Genomic DNA, 19,027 nt, shown 5'->3' with positions numbered 1-19,027 from the left:
TTCCCACTGGAACCTAGATGGAAGATCATATACTGGGAAAGGCAAAATGAATGAATGTGATGGTAAAGGAAATAAGATGGTTAAAGGAGAAGTCAGTTATAAAATCCGACAGCCGTCAGGGGGAAATTGATTACAAGTACTTACTTACTTCTCACCATGCCCACAGTGAGCAGTGTGATTGGCCGCGGGACCCCCGTTGGGCTATGGAGCTGACACGTCATGACCCGGCTGATGGACTGGCCGCTCAGCCAGTCAGTGACTGGGGTGGGACGCTGCTCGAGTCATTTGGCTGAGCATCCAGTCCGTCAGTCAGGACAGGACAGGACAAGTCTTTTCCCCCTGAGTGGTGATGTCATGACTACTCGGGGGAAAATGCTTTGCAGCAGGGGTCCCGCCACTGGTCCCGCCGCATGGGGAGAGGTAAGTTACTACATGAAATCAATTTCTCCCCTGCCGGCTTCCGTATGTAATAATCCGTCGGACTTCTTTAAAGTGACTCTGTACCCACAATCTGATCCCCCCAAACCGCTTGTACCGTCAGATAGCTGCTTTTAATCCAAGATCTGTCTTGAGGTCCGTTCGGCAGGTGATGCAGTTATTGTCCTAAAAAAACAACTTTTAAACTAGCAGCCCTGTGCCAAACAGCCGTAGCCTAGATTGTGTATGCATTAGGCTGGCACAACCCCTCCATCCCTCCTCCCCATCCTCCTCATCATTAGGAATGCTCTAGGCAGGTATTCTCCTATTCATCAGCTGTGTGAGCACGGCACATGGGCTGGATCGTTAAGGCCCCTGTGCAGTTTTCACTGAAGAGGAATAGGAAATATCCTGCCAGTTGCATTCCTAATGAGGAAGAGGGTGGGGAAGAGGGACGGTGAGGGGTGGTGTAAGGTCAGGGCACGGATACTCTAGGCCACTGCCGTTTGGCACTGGGCTGTCAGTTTAATAACTGCATCAACTGCTGAAGGGACCCCAGGACACATCTTGAAATAAAAGCAGCTATCCAAAGGTACAAGTGGTTTGGGAGGGGGGGGGGGGGTTGATTGTGGGTACGGAGTGGCTTTAACTGTCAAAATATACAAGTCAGGGTTGCTTGCATAATACAGCATGTATACATATGTGCTCACGGTAAATGGGTATATGTGTGTTTAAATGTTTTGGGATGTAAGCCTTCTAGATTGTTTTACAGCAAACCTAATTTGCCTCATGCCTTGTAACTGGCAGACCCAGCATCCCAATGCCGTAGATAACATACGGAAATCTTCATGGCTGAATTTATGACATAAAAGTGACTGTTTTCTGTTTCTAAAGCCATTAATTATTGGTGAAGCAATTGCAATGTTTTCTTATTCCACTTGTAAGGCATTTAAATGGCGCACAAGCCTTTGGTTTGAGACTTTGTGGTGTTTTATGTGCTGCACAGAACATTGTGCTCTTACCCCGGTGATCTATAGTTTATTCTGTCTTTATGGGATGCTGCATTCAGCCAACAACTTTGTTATTGCCAAGCACAGTACAAAAAAAAAAAAAAAGCTTTCAAACTTCTATATTTTTTCGGAATATTCTTTGTTTGGATAGACCAACAGCATCGATGGAATTAACATATAAACTAAAGGAACAGGCAACTGTGCTGGATGACAGCGCGTGTAAACTAGTATATGACATTGCTGTATAATGTAACAGGCGTATAATTCTTATAGGCAAACATTAAACAACCATGTCCAGATAATCTTTATATGGTATTTACACATGAAATATAGCCAGGGTGTTTGTATCATAGACAACACAGCTCACAGAATGTTGTGTGAGGCCGTAAGAATTGCCATGGAAATTGTCCTTTTTCACATACTTGCTGTAAAGATAATAAAACTGAACAGTTTACATGTTTATTAAATACTAAATACTGGAAACAAACAATAGCTTTAAATATTTATATGCTTTATATAAAATACATAAAATATTACGCATACAGTAGGTGTTAGATGGTTTAAAGAATATATGTTAGTTTAGGCTACAAAATATTTAAAAACAAACCAAATAAGATTGATCATTGTATTTACACTTTTAGGGCATGTTCACACAATGAATTTTGTGCGACCACTATTCATTGAATAGCAGCCATATGAAATTGAAAGTGCAGACAATGTAAAGTGCGGCTCTGGACACACTTTACATTGTCTGCAATGGTTAATTGGAATGTGGGCACACCCGAATGTGCTTGCATTCTATTTCAAAAGAAATTAAGTTCATCTGGCTGGTACTGCAGTACCAGCCGGGTTGAACTTCAGAGACAGCGGCCACTCTGTGACATGGCGGTGTTACAGAATGGCTGCTGTCTTACAGCATGGGAATGTGGCCTTATGGAGGAGTTTTATAAATGTTCACCCTGGCAAATCTGTAGCTCTTCACTGGCATGTCCTTTATAACCTACAAAAGGAGAAGGGGTTGAGGGGGATAAGTGAGCAGGAAAGCAGTCCTGCTGTATGGAGACTGTCTGGGCAGATAAAATGCTGGATACACAGGTCAGAAAGGTCAGTGCTTATCAAGGAGTTTAGTGAGAGAAGATTTCAGGATGATATTTTGTGCAAGGATGACTTTTCTCCTCTCTGTTCTCACTCACCCCCCCCCTCAGCCCCTCCCCTCTTCATAGAGCATAATGGACACAGAAGTGAGGAGAAGGTGGGAAAAAAAAGTTTTTGAGTACAGAAGGCAACTCTTTTGCTTAATAAAACCTATAACACAGTTTCTTAAAATCGCTTGTACTATTCATACTTCCTGACACTTAAATGACAATTACACTTTAAGGTTCTCCATATCCTGTAAATTGCACATCTGATTAAATTTAAGGCAATGGAAAAAAAAAATTCTAAATCTAATAAAAATACAATAAAAAATAAATAAATAACATTCAATTTAATATAGAAGTATATTCTAGATCTCACCCTAAGCACTTTAAGAGGCTTCAGGATACATATACGATACTTATACTTATCTCATTCCCTGGCAGGGAGATGCGAGTTTGATTCTTATGGTGAGGCATAGAGTATTGAGGAGAGCAGTGTGTACAAAGGCTAGCAGAACCACAGCCACTGGGGATACACAAACACTGCTAATTACACATGCATCAGCGTGCTCAATGTCATGAATTAATGAGTCATGAATTGGAGCCCAGGGAGTCACTAAGCTTTCTAATTTGGAGCATCCATCTCTACCAGCTTCATTGTCAATAATGAAAGAAATCAGACAACTCAAACAAACACTTCCATAGGAAAAAAAAAATAGAGCGCAACAGAAATAAAACTTGAAAAGCTCCCTTTAAAATTACACTAATTAAATAAAGCCGTCTCATCTTCATTTACATTTGTAGCTACAGACAAGCGGTCATCTAATGAGACCACTTCTCCTGGAATTGAACATACAAATTATTCACAGCAGGCCTGCACATCAGCCGCACGATGTTCTTCTATTTGTTGAAATTTACCGTGCTATGAATTTTGCATGAATTTATCTCGAATCTACAGTCAAATAAACATTTCACTTCAAATCATAGGAGAATAGAGCATGATCGAAATAGAGTAGAGCACATTACGAGGAGGTTGGAGGCCATTAGAAATCCGAACAAATACATCCCATTATATATGGCTTCAAGTGATATGGGACAGATGCGCTTACATGCATGTTGTGCTCATGTATCAGACGCTTGGCCCTTAGTTACTATTACTTTTTTTCCCTCCAAATTAAAATAATATATCTGTATTTTAGCTTCAGATAGATTTTTTTAACCATAGGAACTGCTCAACTACTGGGCAGAAGGGACTGAAAACTTAATGATTATTGTTATTATGATGATTGTGTAAAACATTATGCATGGATTCAGAGGCACTCAGTTGCCATATAATACAATATAATTTAAGGTGTACAAAATAGGTTGCAAAATCTATTGAAATTTCACATCTAATTTTATTAAATCAATCTAGGAGCTATAAGAGATACTTAAAGGAGAAGTCCGGCAAAAATTTTTATTAAAGTTTTGTATTGCCCCCCAAAAGTTATACAAATCACCAATATACACTTATCACGGGAAATGCTTATAAAGTGTTTTTTTCCCTGCACTTACTACTGCATCAAGGCTTCACTTCCTGGATAACACGGTGATGTCACTTCCTGGATAACATGGTGATGTCACTTCTTGGGTAACATGGTGATGTCACTTCCTGGATAAAATGGTGATTTCACTTCCTGGATAACATGGTGATGTCACTTCCTGGATAAAATGGTGATGTCACGGCCCGACTCCCAGAGCTGTGCGGACTGTGGCTGCTGGAGAGGATGATGGCAGAGGGACATTGAGGGACACAGGGTACTGGAGGGACACTGAGCATGTCTCTGCCATCATCCTCTCCAGCAGCCACAGCCCGCACAGCTCTGGGAGTCGGGTCGTGATATCATCATGTTATCCAGGAAGTGAAGCCTTGATGCAGTAGTAAGTGCAGGAAAAAAAGCCCTTTATGTGCACTTCCTAAGTGTTTATTGGTGATTTGTATAACTTTTGGGGGGCAATACAATACTTTGAAAAAAAGTTTTGCTGGACTTCTCCTTTAAATAGCTATGATATTGGTTCTAAAATTTAAAGGGTACTTTTAAGGGTAAATTTTCCTTTCAAATCGATAATAATTATGATCATCATCATGATCTCACCTACACCTAAGATAATTTTTGATGCACTTAGCCACCACCATGTACATACACATTTATTACTGAGTTCAAAGAGCTGGATAAATTCAGAAAGCTGCTCCTAGTGATGGCTGGAAGAGGGCAGAATAGTTTCATCTAGCCTAGCAAGATATTTTAGTACTAGAAAAAGTAAGGCTTCAAATGTTTCTGAAATAAATAAGTTTAATTTGTTTCATTATTAGTTTAATTTAATTACTTATTGGCAAATTATGTGGGAAGCATGGTTTAAAGGGGTTATCCATCACTACAAAATATGGCCATATTCTTCCAGAGACAGCATCACTCTTGTCTCCAGTTTGGGTGCAGGTTTTGTAACTCTGTTCCATTGAAGTGTATAGAGGTTAATTGCAAACCCACACCTGAACTGAAAACAAGAGCGGTGCTGTCTCTGGAAGAAAGTGGCCATGTTTTTAAAACGAAAAATGAAGAAGTCAAATAACATCTAATACCTCAAATAAACTCTAACCAAAGGAAAAAAGAAAGGGGTCGAGGATACCCAGGGGTAACGACCCTCAACAACAAAGGGCACCTCATAGGACAGACATTTTGGGCAAGAATGCCACATAAATAAACCATACATAAGGCAGAATAAGCAGTATACAGGAGCCCAGCTAGAAAGTGGCCATGTTTCTATAGCGCTGGATAACTCTTTTAACTCTATACATGTGTAAAGCAGGTTAGCACTGTGACACAAATCATATATTTAGTGCCTCCCTTTTAATAGTAGAGTAGTAACTTAGGGGGAGATTTATCAAACACGGTGTAAAGTGAAACCGGCTCAGTTGCCCCTAGCAACCAATCAGATTCCACCTTTCATTCCTCACAAACTCTTTGGAAAATGAAAGGTGGAATCTGATTGGTTGCTAGGGGCAACTGAGCCAATTTCACTTTACACCACATTTTATAAATCTTTCCCTTTGTTTACATTTTCTTCATGTGAAATCACCCCAAAATATATAACTTATTAATTGTTGTCACAAATGTTATTGTCGTGTTATCAGCATGCTTTTCTGTGATTCTCCCCTGAAATGAAATTGAAATTAGAAGAACTACACATGCAGTGTCCCAGAACAGACCCTCTTATCCTCACACTTTGAATATAACCAGTTCTGTTCTGGAAGACTATGGTTCACTGCAAACTGCGTGTATTGTGTCACCCTTCTCAGTATTCATTTCTTGTATGTATATTCAGGTATCAGTAAAAAAGGGGTCCGTGGAGCCTCAGTTACGAGTCTCAAACCACGGGAATAGCCAGATATCCCTCTCCCTCTCTCTCTGGGCTTCCTTCTCTGGAGAGAGGGATACCTGGCTATTGTATGTTTTGAGACTCGTAACTGAGGCTCCACGGACCCCTTTTTTGCATATTTAAATTTTGTATGGGACAATCAATGGAGACTTGTAAATGAGTACTCCATTGGAATTTTTCACTGTTCTCCCTGAGTTCAGTGATTGTTGTGTTTTGTTGGTCTATTTATCATTGCCCCAGTAGCCAGAATCCTGCTCCACACTGACGAGGGGCAAATACCCCGAAACTGCAGTCTGTGGATGGATGCCTAGCCTTGGTAACCCTTGTCTTATGTCGTTATACTCGCCACAGAGTTAGACTTTGACTCACAGGGGCCACCCTGGTGTTTCCCTATTTAGGTCCTAAAGCTCGCAACAGAGTGAGGACCTGAGGGACTACGTATCAGGGTGGTTTGGTGCTCTCCCCACTAGGAGACACCCCTTGGCAATGGGCTTCCTTCTCTGGAGAGAGGGATATCTGGCTATTCCCGTGTTTTGAGACTCGTAACTGAGGCTCCACTGACCCCTTTTTTGCATATTTAAATTTTGTATGGGACAATCAATGGAGACTTGTAAATGAGTACTCCATTGGAATTTTTCACTGTTCTCCCTGAGTTCAGTGATTGTTGTGTTTTATTCAGGTATCAGTGCCTAAGGGTATTATGTCGCCCCCAGTGTTCAAGTATGGTACTTCTCATGTATATTTCTCTGTATATGCCTAATGGTGTGATGATGCAATGGCTGGATGTCACGTGACTGTCCCTGCTTTCATGGTAACTCCAATGGCCATCGAGCTTTGGCTGGGGATTACCATGTGACTTCCTGTTCTACCTAAGTCTTGTTCTCCACCTTCATGGGACAAGTTCTGTGTCTGTTCTCTCTCCCTGCTAAGAGAGAGACTTGCATGTGCTCTGCTGCTCCAGTCCACTGGCTATGTTCCTGTCTCAAGATTTTCATCTGGGTGTCGATTCTTCAGTCATTCCTCTTATCATCTTCTCTAATCATCAACAGCAAGTATTTCATTCAAGTCTCATTCCACCCAGCATCTCATCTTCAGTTTCACTACTACTCCCATCATTCAGCACGCTACTCTCACAGCCTATTGCAGCATCACCAATTACTCTGTCTTATTCAAGGTTGCCTTATTCCCGGTTGCATTCGGAGAGACTGTTGCTACTAGTTACCACAGTTGCAATAAACATTCAACTACCGTTGTTTCTGAACCTTGGCATTGGTGTGATAATTGGTGCCCTGACTAAGGACAATGAAGAATCGCATGCCCAGTATCCCTGCATGGTCAGGAGCCCGGTTTCCAGCTGTATCACCATTGTGCCTTCACCGTGACAATCCTATACCCTACAGCTGTCCTGGTTCCTGCCTGTTAGCACTATCTACACTGCGGAGTGGCCCCTAGGGGCCAGGGGCATTGCACACAGAGTGGTGGTGTCTCCAGCTCCCTGGCTCCTCCCTCTCTCCTGAGACAAAACATGTTTTATCACAGGAGACATGGGTGGACATTGTCTCTGAGCTCTAGCCCCACCGTAAATGATGTGACCATCTCTGACCAGCCCCTACAGCCTACATCACCATCTCCCAGTCATATACTCACATACTTACTCTCGTACATACTTATTGAGACATTTAGGAAGAGTGAGATATGCTCACAGCAAATTTCTATGTGATTTATGATGCCACAATAAGAGCAGACAGGTAATAAACACAGCAGGTGCTGCAACTTCACTGATTAAGCAATGGTCCTCTGGGAAATTAGATGTTCTGTAACAGCTCTGGGCAGGAGTGCTGTGGGAGGGGAGTTGACACGGTGGGGGGCTGTAATGGAAAGCCCAGGGAAAGCAATGCACTTTGGGAATTGCAGTACTGAACAACTGGAAGTATAACCAGGAAGTACAGAACTTAGAACCCAGAAAACAAATAGATTTTTGGTGTTTTCAGAACTAGGGTAGACAGATAGATAATGCTATACGCTTCCGCAGCATATTTGTTTATTTTTTTTTACCTGATGTCGGAGTACCCCTTCAATGATTTATGAGCCCTGTTGGCTGTAGGTATTGATGCAGATATTATTAAAACGAGAAAATACTTTTAAAAACTTACACGTTCTCCTTTTGGCCCTCTGTCACCTGGCCGTCCCGGGGCTCCCTGAAAAATAGAGTCATTTATTTAAAAGATTTTGGAGGAAAAAAAAAAAAAGAGAGAAAAAGAAAATTGCAACAGAAATGTTATTGTTTGTTCACTGAAGTTATTACAAGCAATGAAATTAAACATGACTCACCAGTGAACCTGGTAATCCATCATTTCCGTTTCTTCCCTAGAAATGATATATGGAATTTTAGTGGTTGAATTGCACTGCATAGCTGCACATGAGTTTTAGATCATCAGTTCTCCTTCCTCATCAAGCTATGGAAAGGCGTGCACTGTGTACTCAGCGAGGGTGATTATGGGGACTATTTATCAAAGTCTGCAAGTTGCAAAACTGATAGAAATCTTGTTCAACCAACAAAATAAAATTCATCACAAATTTTGTTTTTTGTTTTTTTTCCTACACAGAAATAATTCAAGAAATGCTATTATATTTAGTAAGTGCAGAAACCACTTATATGTGCCAATAACAGAAAAGCACTTTGACTTATACTTAGACTTTGATGAGCAACATAACGTATGCTGCTCCAAATGATACTATAACCAGAAGAGATTACCATAATAGCAACATGTGTTCATATAATATTTACTAATGTATTCAAGCAATAAAACCCTTCATGTTACTGTGTATAGACATTGGCATCCATATTCACATAACCATTGACTAATTGGAGAAATTCTAGTTGTTTAATGTCAGGGTAAGGCTACGTTCACACACTGTCTCTTTTAGTAAGATAATCGCCACCATTTTTATTTAAAATAAGGGCCGTTGTTTTCAGTCTTCAATTATTTCCGTTGACGTCTATAGAAACAACAGCTAAAGGAGAAGTCCAACGGATTATAAAATTATAAAATCCTGCAGCCGGCAGGGGGAAAATTAATTACAAGTACTAACTTACCTCTCCCTGTGCCCGCGGTGATCGGTGGGATGGGCCACGGGACCCCCGAAGGAAGGCATTTTCCCCCCAGTTGGGATGACATCACAACTTGGGGAAAAAGCCCTGTTTCGGCTGATAGACCAGCTGCTCAACCAATAAGTGACTGGAGCGGCCACTGATTGGGGGGTTAGTTCATCAGCCAGGTTGTGATGTGTCAGCTCCGGAGGTCCTGGAGACTGGCATAGGTGCCGTGGCCAGCCCAACCGTGATAGCCGGGTATCCACCGCAACAGTTTGATCTGTGTGATCGCAGCAACTATAAAGCTGCAAGAAGGGAGAATCCCTGATGGTTGCTTCCCTGAAGCCTACTGGTGTCAGAGCTACGGTGGCTGATCAGGCTCAGCCTATGGCGGAATCTGATCAGCTTTGCCTATTACAGGCATATTGCATTGCAGTGCTGATCAGCACTGCAATGTAATATGCCTGTAATGAGGTAATTGCACAGTAAAGTCATTATGGTGGGACAATAAATTAAAGTGTAAAAACAACAACAACAAAATATTAATAATAAAGTAAAATTTATATATAATCCCCATAGCCCCCAATACAATAATAAATGTTGGAAAAAAGACATATATAAAAAAGTATCAGAATCAGAAAGAAAAGTTATAGCATCACGTAGCTACAACCACACAAAGTGAGACAGGTTGGATTTTAAAAAATGGGCTCTGGTTCTGAAGGCCAAAATCAGTCCGGTCCTGAAGGGGTTAAATAATGGCTGTCATTTGATACTCAAAACAACAACTCATATAAAATGGCATACTTATATTTAATACACAAAATAACATCCGTTGAAAATCATTGGTTGTAGCTTTGGGCTATGTTCCCACTACGTCTTTTTTACGTGGAAAAGTCTGTCTTTCAATGAAAACGAATATTTTTATTGATGAATAAAAATGTTCTTCTTTATCAAAAAATGGATGTTTTCTGAGTAAAAGACGTTGAGGGATCATCTAGGAAACATCCTAAGGCCATGTTCCCACGACGTAAGTTCCATAGTAATCACGACCGTAATTCCTACAGAACTTTCGTAGTGCTGCCTTCTAAGGAATACACATGGTATATCTTCCAGTCAGGATCCCTAGCGGCGCCGCAAGAAACTGACATGTCAGTTTCCTGCGGCCGCTATTCAATGAATAGCGGCCGCAGAAAACCCTCTCAGTTCACACAATGGAGCGTGCGGCTCCAGCCGCACGCTCCATTGTGTGCAGTGGGGGATTTGGATGCGGGCACGCACAGATGCGCCCGCATCCGAATTCAACGGCAGTAAAGATCATCCGGCCGGCACTGCAGTACCGGCTGGGATGATCTTTTCTGACACAGGTCGTTCCGTGACCCGGCCGGTGTCTCACAAAGTGTGAACATGGCCTAATACTCATATAGCAAGTAAATAAAAAAATAGGAACACTGGGTTTTGTTCTTATAGTTTAGTTAAATGGGGAAAAAAATACACCAAAAGGCCACGCTATACAGTTTGAGAAACAAAAAAAAGCTGTATTTTCCAACACTGCTATAAAATTGCATTTTTCGAACTGTAAAGTAAACACACTTTGAAAACCTATTAGGTGTTTGGTAAATTAGGGCTTTCTGATGTCAAGTGCCTGTTTGTACAAATGTGTAACAGTTTTGTTTCAAAGTAAATATTTAAATAGTATATGGACCTTTATCTATATAACGCAAAATTTGAAACCACTTTCTTGCTTTTCTTTATTCAAAATCTAAATTAGAAATAAATAAATAAATAAATCAAATAATGCACTGAATTTACAGTTGCAAGAAAAAATAAGGAACCGTCTGGGGTTAATTAAATCTGGTTTGATTATTGGTTAAATGGGAACTCCGGAGACTTGGAAATTTTTATTTATTTATTTATTTTTGCTAGTACATTGCTTTAATAAAAATATATTACTTTGTAATACAACTTTTTTATGATAAATGTATAGTTTTTTTTTAAATCTAGTTTTTCAGGATTGGATCCAGCTTTTCCTGCCATCCTGCGAGAAGTGGTGAAAGGCAGTGGTGATCGACCAAGGCACTTTGCTTAGATGATCTCGCTCATCTCTACTTGGGAACTACAGGGCTGTCTAAGCTCAGCAGTTCCTGATTTCCTGCTCTGAGCAGGGTATACAGAGCAGGGTACCCTTCCCTCTTGTGTAATGTGTGCTGCAGCAAGCAGCGATTGCTTTAACCGATTACTGTACTAGAGACACTAGCAGAGCAAGCTGTGATTACAATCACCGCTGGCTGGGAGACACACAGCGATCATGTCAGGCAGATTCCCCTGGGAACTGTAAGAATATACAGTACACGGGTATTACAGGAACCTGCTTTGTATAGCGCAATGTGGCAGAGCTTGATCAGAGAAGGGGATTGGGAACAGCCCTGCAGTTTTCAACATAACCATTGGTGGCAGCAGAGGGGGAAGTGTCACCCCCTTACTGCTGTCACTCAATAGATGTGGAATGGTAGCTAAAAACTATACATTTATATTAATAAAGTTATATTACAAAGTCTCCAGAGAACCCCTTAAAGTTCGAGTTAAAGACAAACATAATCTAAATTAACTAATAACATATAAACAGTTGTGCCACTCCTGGCTTTTATTGAGTAAATTGTATAAACAACCACAATGCAGAAAGAAAATAACAATGAACTTCTGCGTTTATAAATTCTCTAGGAGTAAATTAGCATAAGGTGTTTTAATTATGAAGATGAGATTGAAAATGTGTTTTTACAAGTGCTCCGCATATTAAATACAGGCACGCAAACCTTGGTTACTAACAAATCTGTTCTTCTCAAGAAATATTGGTCAGTGTTAATCAGAAATATAAAAAGCTATATTTTAGAAATGCCTGAAGCTGAAAAGGCTTGTACATCAATCTGTAGGCACTACTATTTCAACAAACTTTGCAAAGATACAAGCAAATATATAAAACTTTGTAATATATCTTATCAGACAAAAAAGCTGCCTTATCAGACAAAAAAAAATCATTCCCAGCCTTCTGTTAAATTTTACTTCAATCTTAAAAGTCAGCTAAAGGCCCTATTACACAAAGCGATTATTAGCCGTATTTGGTCGATTATCGGCCATTACAGACAATAATCACTTTGTGTAATAAAAGCCAATGATCATCCGACATGCCTGTTATCGGCTGATCGTTGTCTTTTAATGTCTTTCAACATCTGGATAGCAATACTGCTCTCTTCTATGGGCTGTCCGGATGATTTAACGGTCGCCTTGGCAGCCCCCCCGCAGCTCCCCGTGCCCCCCCCTTATCCGATCACTGTTACACTCGCTGGCAGGGAGCACGGAACGAGGAGCAAGTGAGCGCCAACCTGACAGGTCGGCACTCGCTTGCTCCTGCTGATCGTCCCATGCAATAGGGGCTTCAGTCATAGGGGGGGGCTTTAGTCCTGAAGCTAGCTCAGGGATCAAGCTACAAGCAAGGCAAGTATGGAAGGGGAAGGAAGGAGATGGGAGGTGGAGAGCCTGGGTACACATGTAGAGAGGGAAAGCTTAGAGACAGCTTATGCTGCTGCAGATGTCAGTCTTCCACACAAGCTCATGGAGAACTAAAAATTAGATATTTAGCTTGTGCAGAATGGTCGTTGTTTTTACAGCGTGTGAACATAGCCCAAGTCTTTGGAAATGCATTATGATCAGCAGCTTCTCAACAAGTTTTTTGTTAACGAGCACCTGAGCGGCATGCAGTACTTGTTCGAGGATCGAGTACTTTCAAAAAGCCAAGTCACAGTCTTGACCTTAACACTATCAAGATGCTGTGGCATGATCTGAAGGCTCTGTGCACACAAGGCAGAAATAGAAATATTGACAAATTAAACAGGTTGGCAGGCAGGAGTGATCCAAAAGTCCTCTTCAATGTTGAGAAAATCTTAGGAACCATGATTTTTGCTGCTAAAGGGTAAAATCTACAGGTTATTACATTTAAGGGTTTATTTACTTTTTCTCCCTGAACTGTAGATACTTACTCAATCTCAATATGCTTAATAGCTTTAAAAAAGAAAAGGAACAGCGCACGGCGCACATAGTGTGATACTGCAGAGCTGGATTTGTTCGTATCTATGAATAGGTGTTGCTCACCTTGGGGGGTCGCGCTACGAGCCCAACACCGCCTGATGCTTTGTAGAAGTTTGTTTTTTCAAACTTCTGAGTCTATCCCAAAGGTTATAAGGGGTCGAGTATATACTAGAAGCTAAAGTGGATGTTTTAAAGAAGAGGCCTGGAAACTGGCAGTGGCAGTGAAGCGGGATGGGTAAGTATTGATGTTTGTTTGTTACTTTTCAGTAAGAACCAGAAAAACCCTTAAAGTACTAAATATGTGTTCCAGCCAAAAATGGTGCAGATGATCAGCAGCAATAATATATTTTGTGATAATGTATAAACTATTGAGGCACCAAATGTATGCCATCTAACACCTTTCCCCATTGTTACTCGATTTCCAGGTAAAGATGAGTATTGTAACAATGGATCTATGGATTTATATGTTTTATGCCATTATCACACTTTACCATTTGCATGGTGCATGTCAACTGTCGAATTTAGTAAGTCTATACCTGTTCTCAGTTGAAAAAAGTTGAGGCTGCTGTAGTTCTTACATTTCAAGATTTTCTCTGGTTTTGCATCCTTATATTATAAATTATGGTTATTTAAAGGACAAGTGCCATGAAAAACTTTTCCCCAGTAATTGAAACACATTACAAAGTTATATAACTCTGTAATATGCTTCAATCACCTATCTGCCTCCCTTCCCTGTCTTTTCCCCCCTCAACCTCCCAGCAGGAAGTGTAAGAACTCACACAGACCTAATTACTGTCGTCTCCAAGCTCTTCTCTCAGCTTCTTCTTATGAGGATGAGTCATCAGCAGGAGGGCTGCTCTAGCTCCTATTACACCAGCCTCCCCCTCCCCTGCCTTGTCAGGTGACTCAGCTTGCTCAGCTCCGATTGGCTGAACAACTGCAAGCCATCTGAGTCCATGTCACTTGCTTATCTTCCCTAGTGACATGACTCCTTCACTCACTGAGTCCACTCGGCAGCAGGAGAGAGTATGAGGGGAGGGGGGAGGCTGCCTATGTGCTGGGAGTCAGTCGGAGAGAAGATAAGCAAGTGACATGACGCAGATGGCTTGCAGTTCTTCAGCCAATCGGAGCTGAGCAAGCTGAGTCACCTGACAAGGCAGGGGAGGGGGAGGGTGGTGTAACAGGAGCTAGAGCAGCCCTCCTGCTGATGACTCATCGTCACAAGCTGGAGCTGAGAGAAGAGCCTAGTGAAGACAGTAATTAGGTATGTGTGAGTTTCCTACACTTCCTGCTGGGGGGTTGAGGGGGGAAAAGACAGGGAAGGGAGGCAGATAGGTGATTGAAGCATATTACACAGTTATATAATTCTGTAATGTGCTTCAATTACTGAGAAAAAGTTTTTCATGGCACTTGTCCTTTAATCCCATCTGACTTCTCTTTAATAAGGAACTTTCTTACACAGGAAACATTTCGCTTTCACAACAATCATTCCATTAACAAATTTACACTAATAGGCCTTCTTGCTTATTCTAACTTACAAACAGGACGTTAACCTCTTGATCGTGTTTAAAGGTTACCAGATGTCCCCAAAAAAGCTAGGGATTCCTGCTTTGTATTCACAAACATAAAATAAAGAAAAGAATACAAAGATATGTAAATACATTGTGGGTAGAGATAAGTGAAGCTGTGAATCGCGCTGTCAATTCTCTTGGTTCTCTGAAGCAAATTTACTCGGATTCGTTGAGAAAATTCACACAAAAAAGGCAGCCGCACATGCTGTCTGGAGGGTCAATGCGTGGGAGAAAGGGATTAACCATAATCCTAGCACCATCCAATCAGCTTGAGGTCCCCCCTGTGATGTCAGCACCTCCCCCTTTATGTAAGGAGGTTGGGTAATGGAGGCGGCCAGTCGGCTGTGTGTGGAGAAGAGAGCAGGATGGCAGCAGGCAGTTACAGCAGATGGGGGCCAAATCAATCATGTAAACGAGTGCCGATCTGCCAGATTGGCGCTCGTTTACTGGGCCTATTCCACGGCCAGACACCTACACATGTTGAAGGGCTTCTCCTGTGCTCCTTATTCCTCCCAGTCCCGCTTGCAGCAGCAGCTTTGGTGCTGCCTGTCTGAGCTGACAGACCGCTTAGCCAATTACTGGTCACGGCGGTCCTGGACAGTGATTGGCTGAGCTGTCAGCTCAGAAAGGCCGCTTCAAAGCTGCTGCTCCGCGCGGAACCGGGAGGAATAAGGAGCGCAGGAGAAGCCCTGCAACATGTGTAGGTAATGTATGGTGTTTGTGAGATTGTCGGTCACCCGCCGTGCATCGCTATTCCACGCAACGATGGGCGTTCGGTGCCCGATGACTTTAGGCTTTAATCATCAGCTGACCGTTGTCTCTATTCCACGTAGCGATAATTATCACTCTGTGGAATAGACCCCCTAACAGAGAGATATAGGGACAGAGAGGAGAGGGATGGTGGAAATTCGTTGACTGACTGGCTGATTGATATTTTTTTTAAATTGTAATTTTCCGATCTTTGACACTTTACAATAAAAAGCTTTAACAAATTCTTCCTTCTGTAATAGTCCCAGTATTGTAGATACTATAGTTTGGCTGTTTTAATGAAATCGATTTACGAATCCTAATGGGTTTGACCGAAAATTTGTGAAGCACGCAAAACGAATTTCCACCTGCTTCGCTCCTCTCTAATTGTGGGTCCTAATAATGAGAGAGATTATTGTTAAGGCTAACAATTGCTGTATAACCCTCCAGAATATGTCGGCGAGATAAAAAAAAATGGCGCAACGATGTCGACATGGAATGGGCCGGCGACTGAGGACTACTACAAATGCATCAATATAACCTTTACTGAAAGGCACACGCAGACCTTATTCTTACAGCTTGGCAGACAAAGTGCCAGTTTGGGAACTTTGAGCTTGTTTCAATTCATATCTGCTCCTCTGATACTTGTACATGATATTTCTTTGGTTTGACACAGCTGTCCTTTATTTGTAAAGCTCCAGTCATCATACAGAAGAAAAGCTGCGTAATAATCTTCTTCTTCTTTTGCTTTAAAGCTTTTGACAATTTTTTCTCACTGAACCAGGGCACTGCCTTGGATATTGCCGCAGAGACGCTTCTTGGATCTTTTACAATCTAGATCAGTGTTCTCTTTTATTGGCCTCAATACTTGCTTCTATGTCCATGGAGATAATCCCATATTATCTTTTGTGCTTCCCTTGTACACTGTCTCTAGGAGACTCCATGAGTTCATTTCAATTATTTGCATACAGACCAGAAGACAACTTTAATTGCTGTCATTATAGGAGAGATCGCTCCACGCGATCAGTCATATGGCTTATGTGTTCTCCTGGCAAGGATGATATATCACTGTTTCAAATCAAAGGGAACTTCCAATCCTTCTGTTTAACTCTGACACCGCTCCTGATATTCCAATCTCTGTCAGCGATTCAGAGGTAGTGACAGTAGGCTTTGAGGCCATGCTATATAGGGATTAGTCTTGACTCTCTCGGCTTTCACGTCACCTACCACACTGTGCCCAGAAATGTTCCTTTTTCTCCTGCCGACATTTCTTGCATAGATAATCCTTTCAATGAAATCCTCAAACATGCTATATCTACTGCAGCCTTCTTTGCCTTGACTCGCAAAATTTTTGTTATTTCTGTAGTACTACAGTTCAGATCTACAGTTCTTTCACTTGCTTCTTAATGTATGATGAATTACAAACTTTATTCCGCATTGCCCAACTGCATTATAAATAACACAGGTCAACAGCATTTTTGGGGCCAAAGATATTTCAACGAATTTAGGGTAACTTTGGGGTGCTGATTCTGAATATGTCATCAGTTTTGCCAGATTGGCTCAAGTTTTTGAGAATTTTCGTGAAATGTGTAAAAAAAAAAAAAGACGTAATTTGCTACACGCGCATTAACTTTATTGCTATTGTCATGAATACAATAAATTTTACAAAGTAAATGTTGATTTTAGTTTATTTTAACTAGTTTTAGAAAGTAATCTTCAAAAATGAACAAGACATGAAAAAAAACTTGAGCCAATCTGGCAAAACTGATAGCATATTCAGAATCAGCACCCCAAAAATACCCCAAAATCATTAAAATATTTTGGACACCAGTAAATTTTTTTTTTTTGTTGACCTGTGTAATCTATGTTACGCTTCAATGGAAGTTTTGCTTATAGAATATATATATCTACAGTATAAAGTTTATAAAGGTACAGTAGTACTACGTTTAGTTCAAATAATCGCCCATCAAGATGGTTATTTCTCCAAGAACCTGCTCCGAAATGAGCCAGGCCAAATGGTGTCTCAAGTGAAGAGAGGCAATTTGTACAGAGGGAAAACATCTATGTTTGTATTTTAGAAACTTTTAGAAGACTTAAAAAAAAAAGTCCCATAAAAAAAGGCAGACAGGCAGGGGGCACGTGAACATAATAAACAAGGTATACATACTGGTCTCTGTGCTTCTGTTGTGCTTTTTCCGGGTCTTGCTGACGACTGCCAGCTGTCATTTTCAGCTGGAGTCTGGGTACATCACATACCTGGCCCTTCCAGCTTTAATATCTTGGCCCGCTGATCAATTGCCCGCTTAGCAAGTCTGTGACTGGGGCGGTGTCCCACTCCAGTTGCTGATTGGCTGAGTGGGCAATTGATCAACCTGATATGGGATATGTGACATCGCACCTGGAAGAGCTGCAGCCCCCTGGAGTCAACAGGACCCAGTAGTGGTGCTATGGGGCACTAGGATAGGTAAGTATAATTTGTTTATTATGTCCCCACACACCCCTGGCTCTGGCTTGCTTCCTTCTCCTTTAAAATAGAAGTTCAGTGAAAATTTTTATTAAAGTATTGTATTGCCCCCCAAAAGTTATACAAATCACCAATATACACTTATTACGGGAAATAAAGTGTTTTTTTACTTACTTACTACTGCATCAAGGCTTCACTTCCTGGATAAAATGGTGATGTCACTTCCTGAATAACATGGTGACATCACAACCCAACTCCCAGAGCTGTGGGGCTGTGGCTGCTGGAGAGGATGATGGCAGAGGGATGCTCAGTGTCCCTCCAGTGCTATGTGTCCCTCAGTGTCCCCCTGCCATCATCCTCTCCAGCAGCCACAGCCCGCACAGCTCTGGAAGTCAGGTCGTGACATCACCATGTTATCCAGGAAGTGACATCACCATGTTATCCAGGAAGTGAAATCACCATTTTATAAGAAGTAAAAAAAAGCACTTTATGTGCATTTCCCATAATCATTGTATATTGGTAATTTGTATAACTTTTGGGGGGCAATACAATACTTTATTAAAAAAAATTGCCAGACTTCTCCTTTAATGTAATATAATATAGAAATAAGATTTCTTTAATTGTTGTGGTCTATAGAGATTAAACCTCCTCATATCATTACCCATAAACAAAATATCATAAATGGGTCGATAATATGTTACACTTAAGGTCCCCATACACCTTTAGGCTATGTTCACACTACGTATATGTCCGGCCGCATATTTTCCGCGGCCGGACATATACGTATGAAACTCCGGCCGGGACTTTACGCAAGTTGCGGCCGGATACGTACGGAACGCAAACCTACGCCCGTAGTGTACTTACGCTTCCTGAGCGCTCTTTGTAGCGATCTGACAGCGGTCTTTTACTTGGAAATCTTCGCCTAGCCCCAGACACCCCACAGAACCTTTTGGATCGGCACAAAAAGCTTGAAAAATAAAGAGATAACCACTACGTACGGGACCGCATGTTACGCTACAGGCGTCAGTTACGGCATTTCCGTCCCGAAATAATGGTCTGGTTAATTTTTTACGGCGCCGCATACGATCCGG

At 41.5% G+C, this 19,027-nt stretch overlaps 1 protein-coding gene across 1 annotated transcript in view; it reads right to left on the bottom strand.

The window, feature by feature from the left end:
* The window catches only part of LOC138795178 (collagen alpha-1(XIX) chain-like), a 151,562-nt gene that overhangs the window by 42,380 nt on the left and 90,155 nt on the right, over window positions 1-19,027 (bottom strand). Inside the window, exons 21-22 of the mRNA XM_069974171.1 lie at window positions 8,312-8,347; window positions 8,134-8,178 (exon numbers count right to left, since the gene is read on the bottom strand). Coding sequence (XP_069830272.1) covers window positions 8,134-8,178; window positions 8,312-8,347 — 81 coding nt within the window. The remainder of the gene's footprint in view (window positions 1-8,133; window positions 8,179-8,311; window positions 8,348-19,027) is intronic.

The sequence above is a fragment of the Dendropsophus ebraccatus genome, chromosome 6 (genome assembly GCF_027789765.1).
Source record: "Dendropsophus ebraccatus isolate aDenEbr1 chromosome 6, aDenEbr1.pat, whole genome shotgun sequence".
Lineage (NCBI taxonomy): Eukaryota > Metazoa > Chordata > Amphibia > Anura > Hylidae > Dendropsophus > Dendropsophus ebraccatus.
Note: the sequence above shows the minus strand (reverse complement) of the source record. Positions and strands in the feature narration are given on the sequence as shown.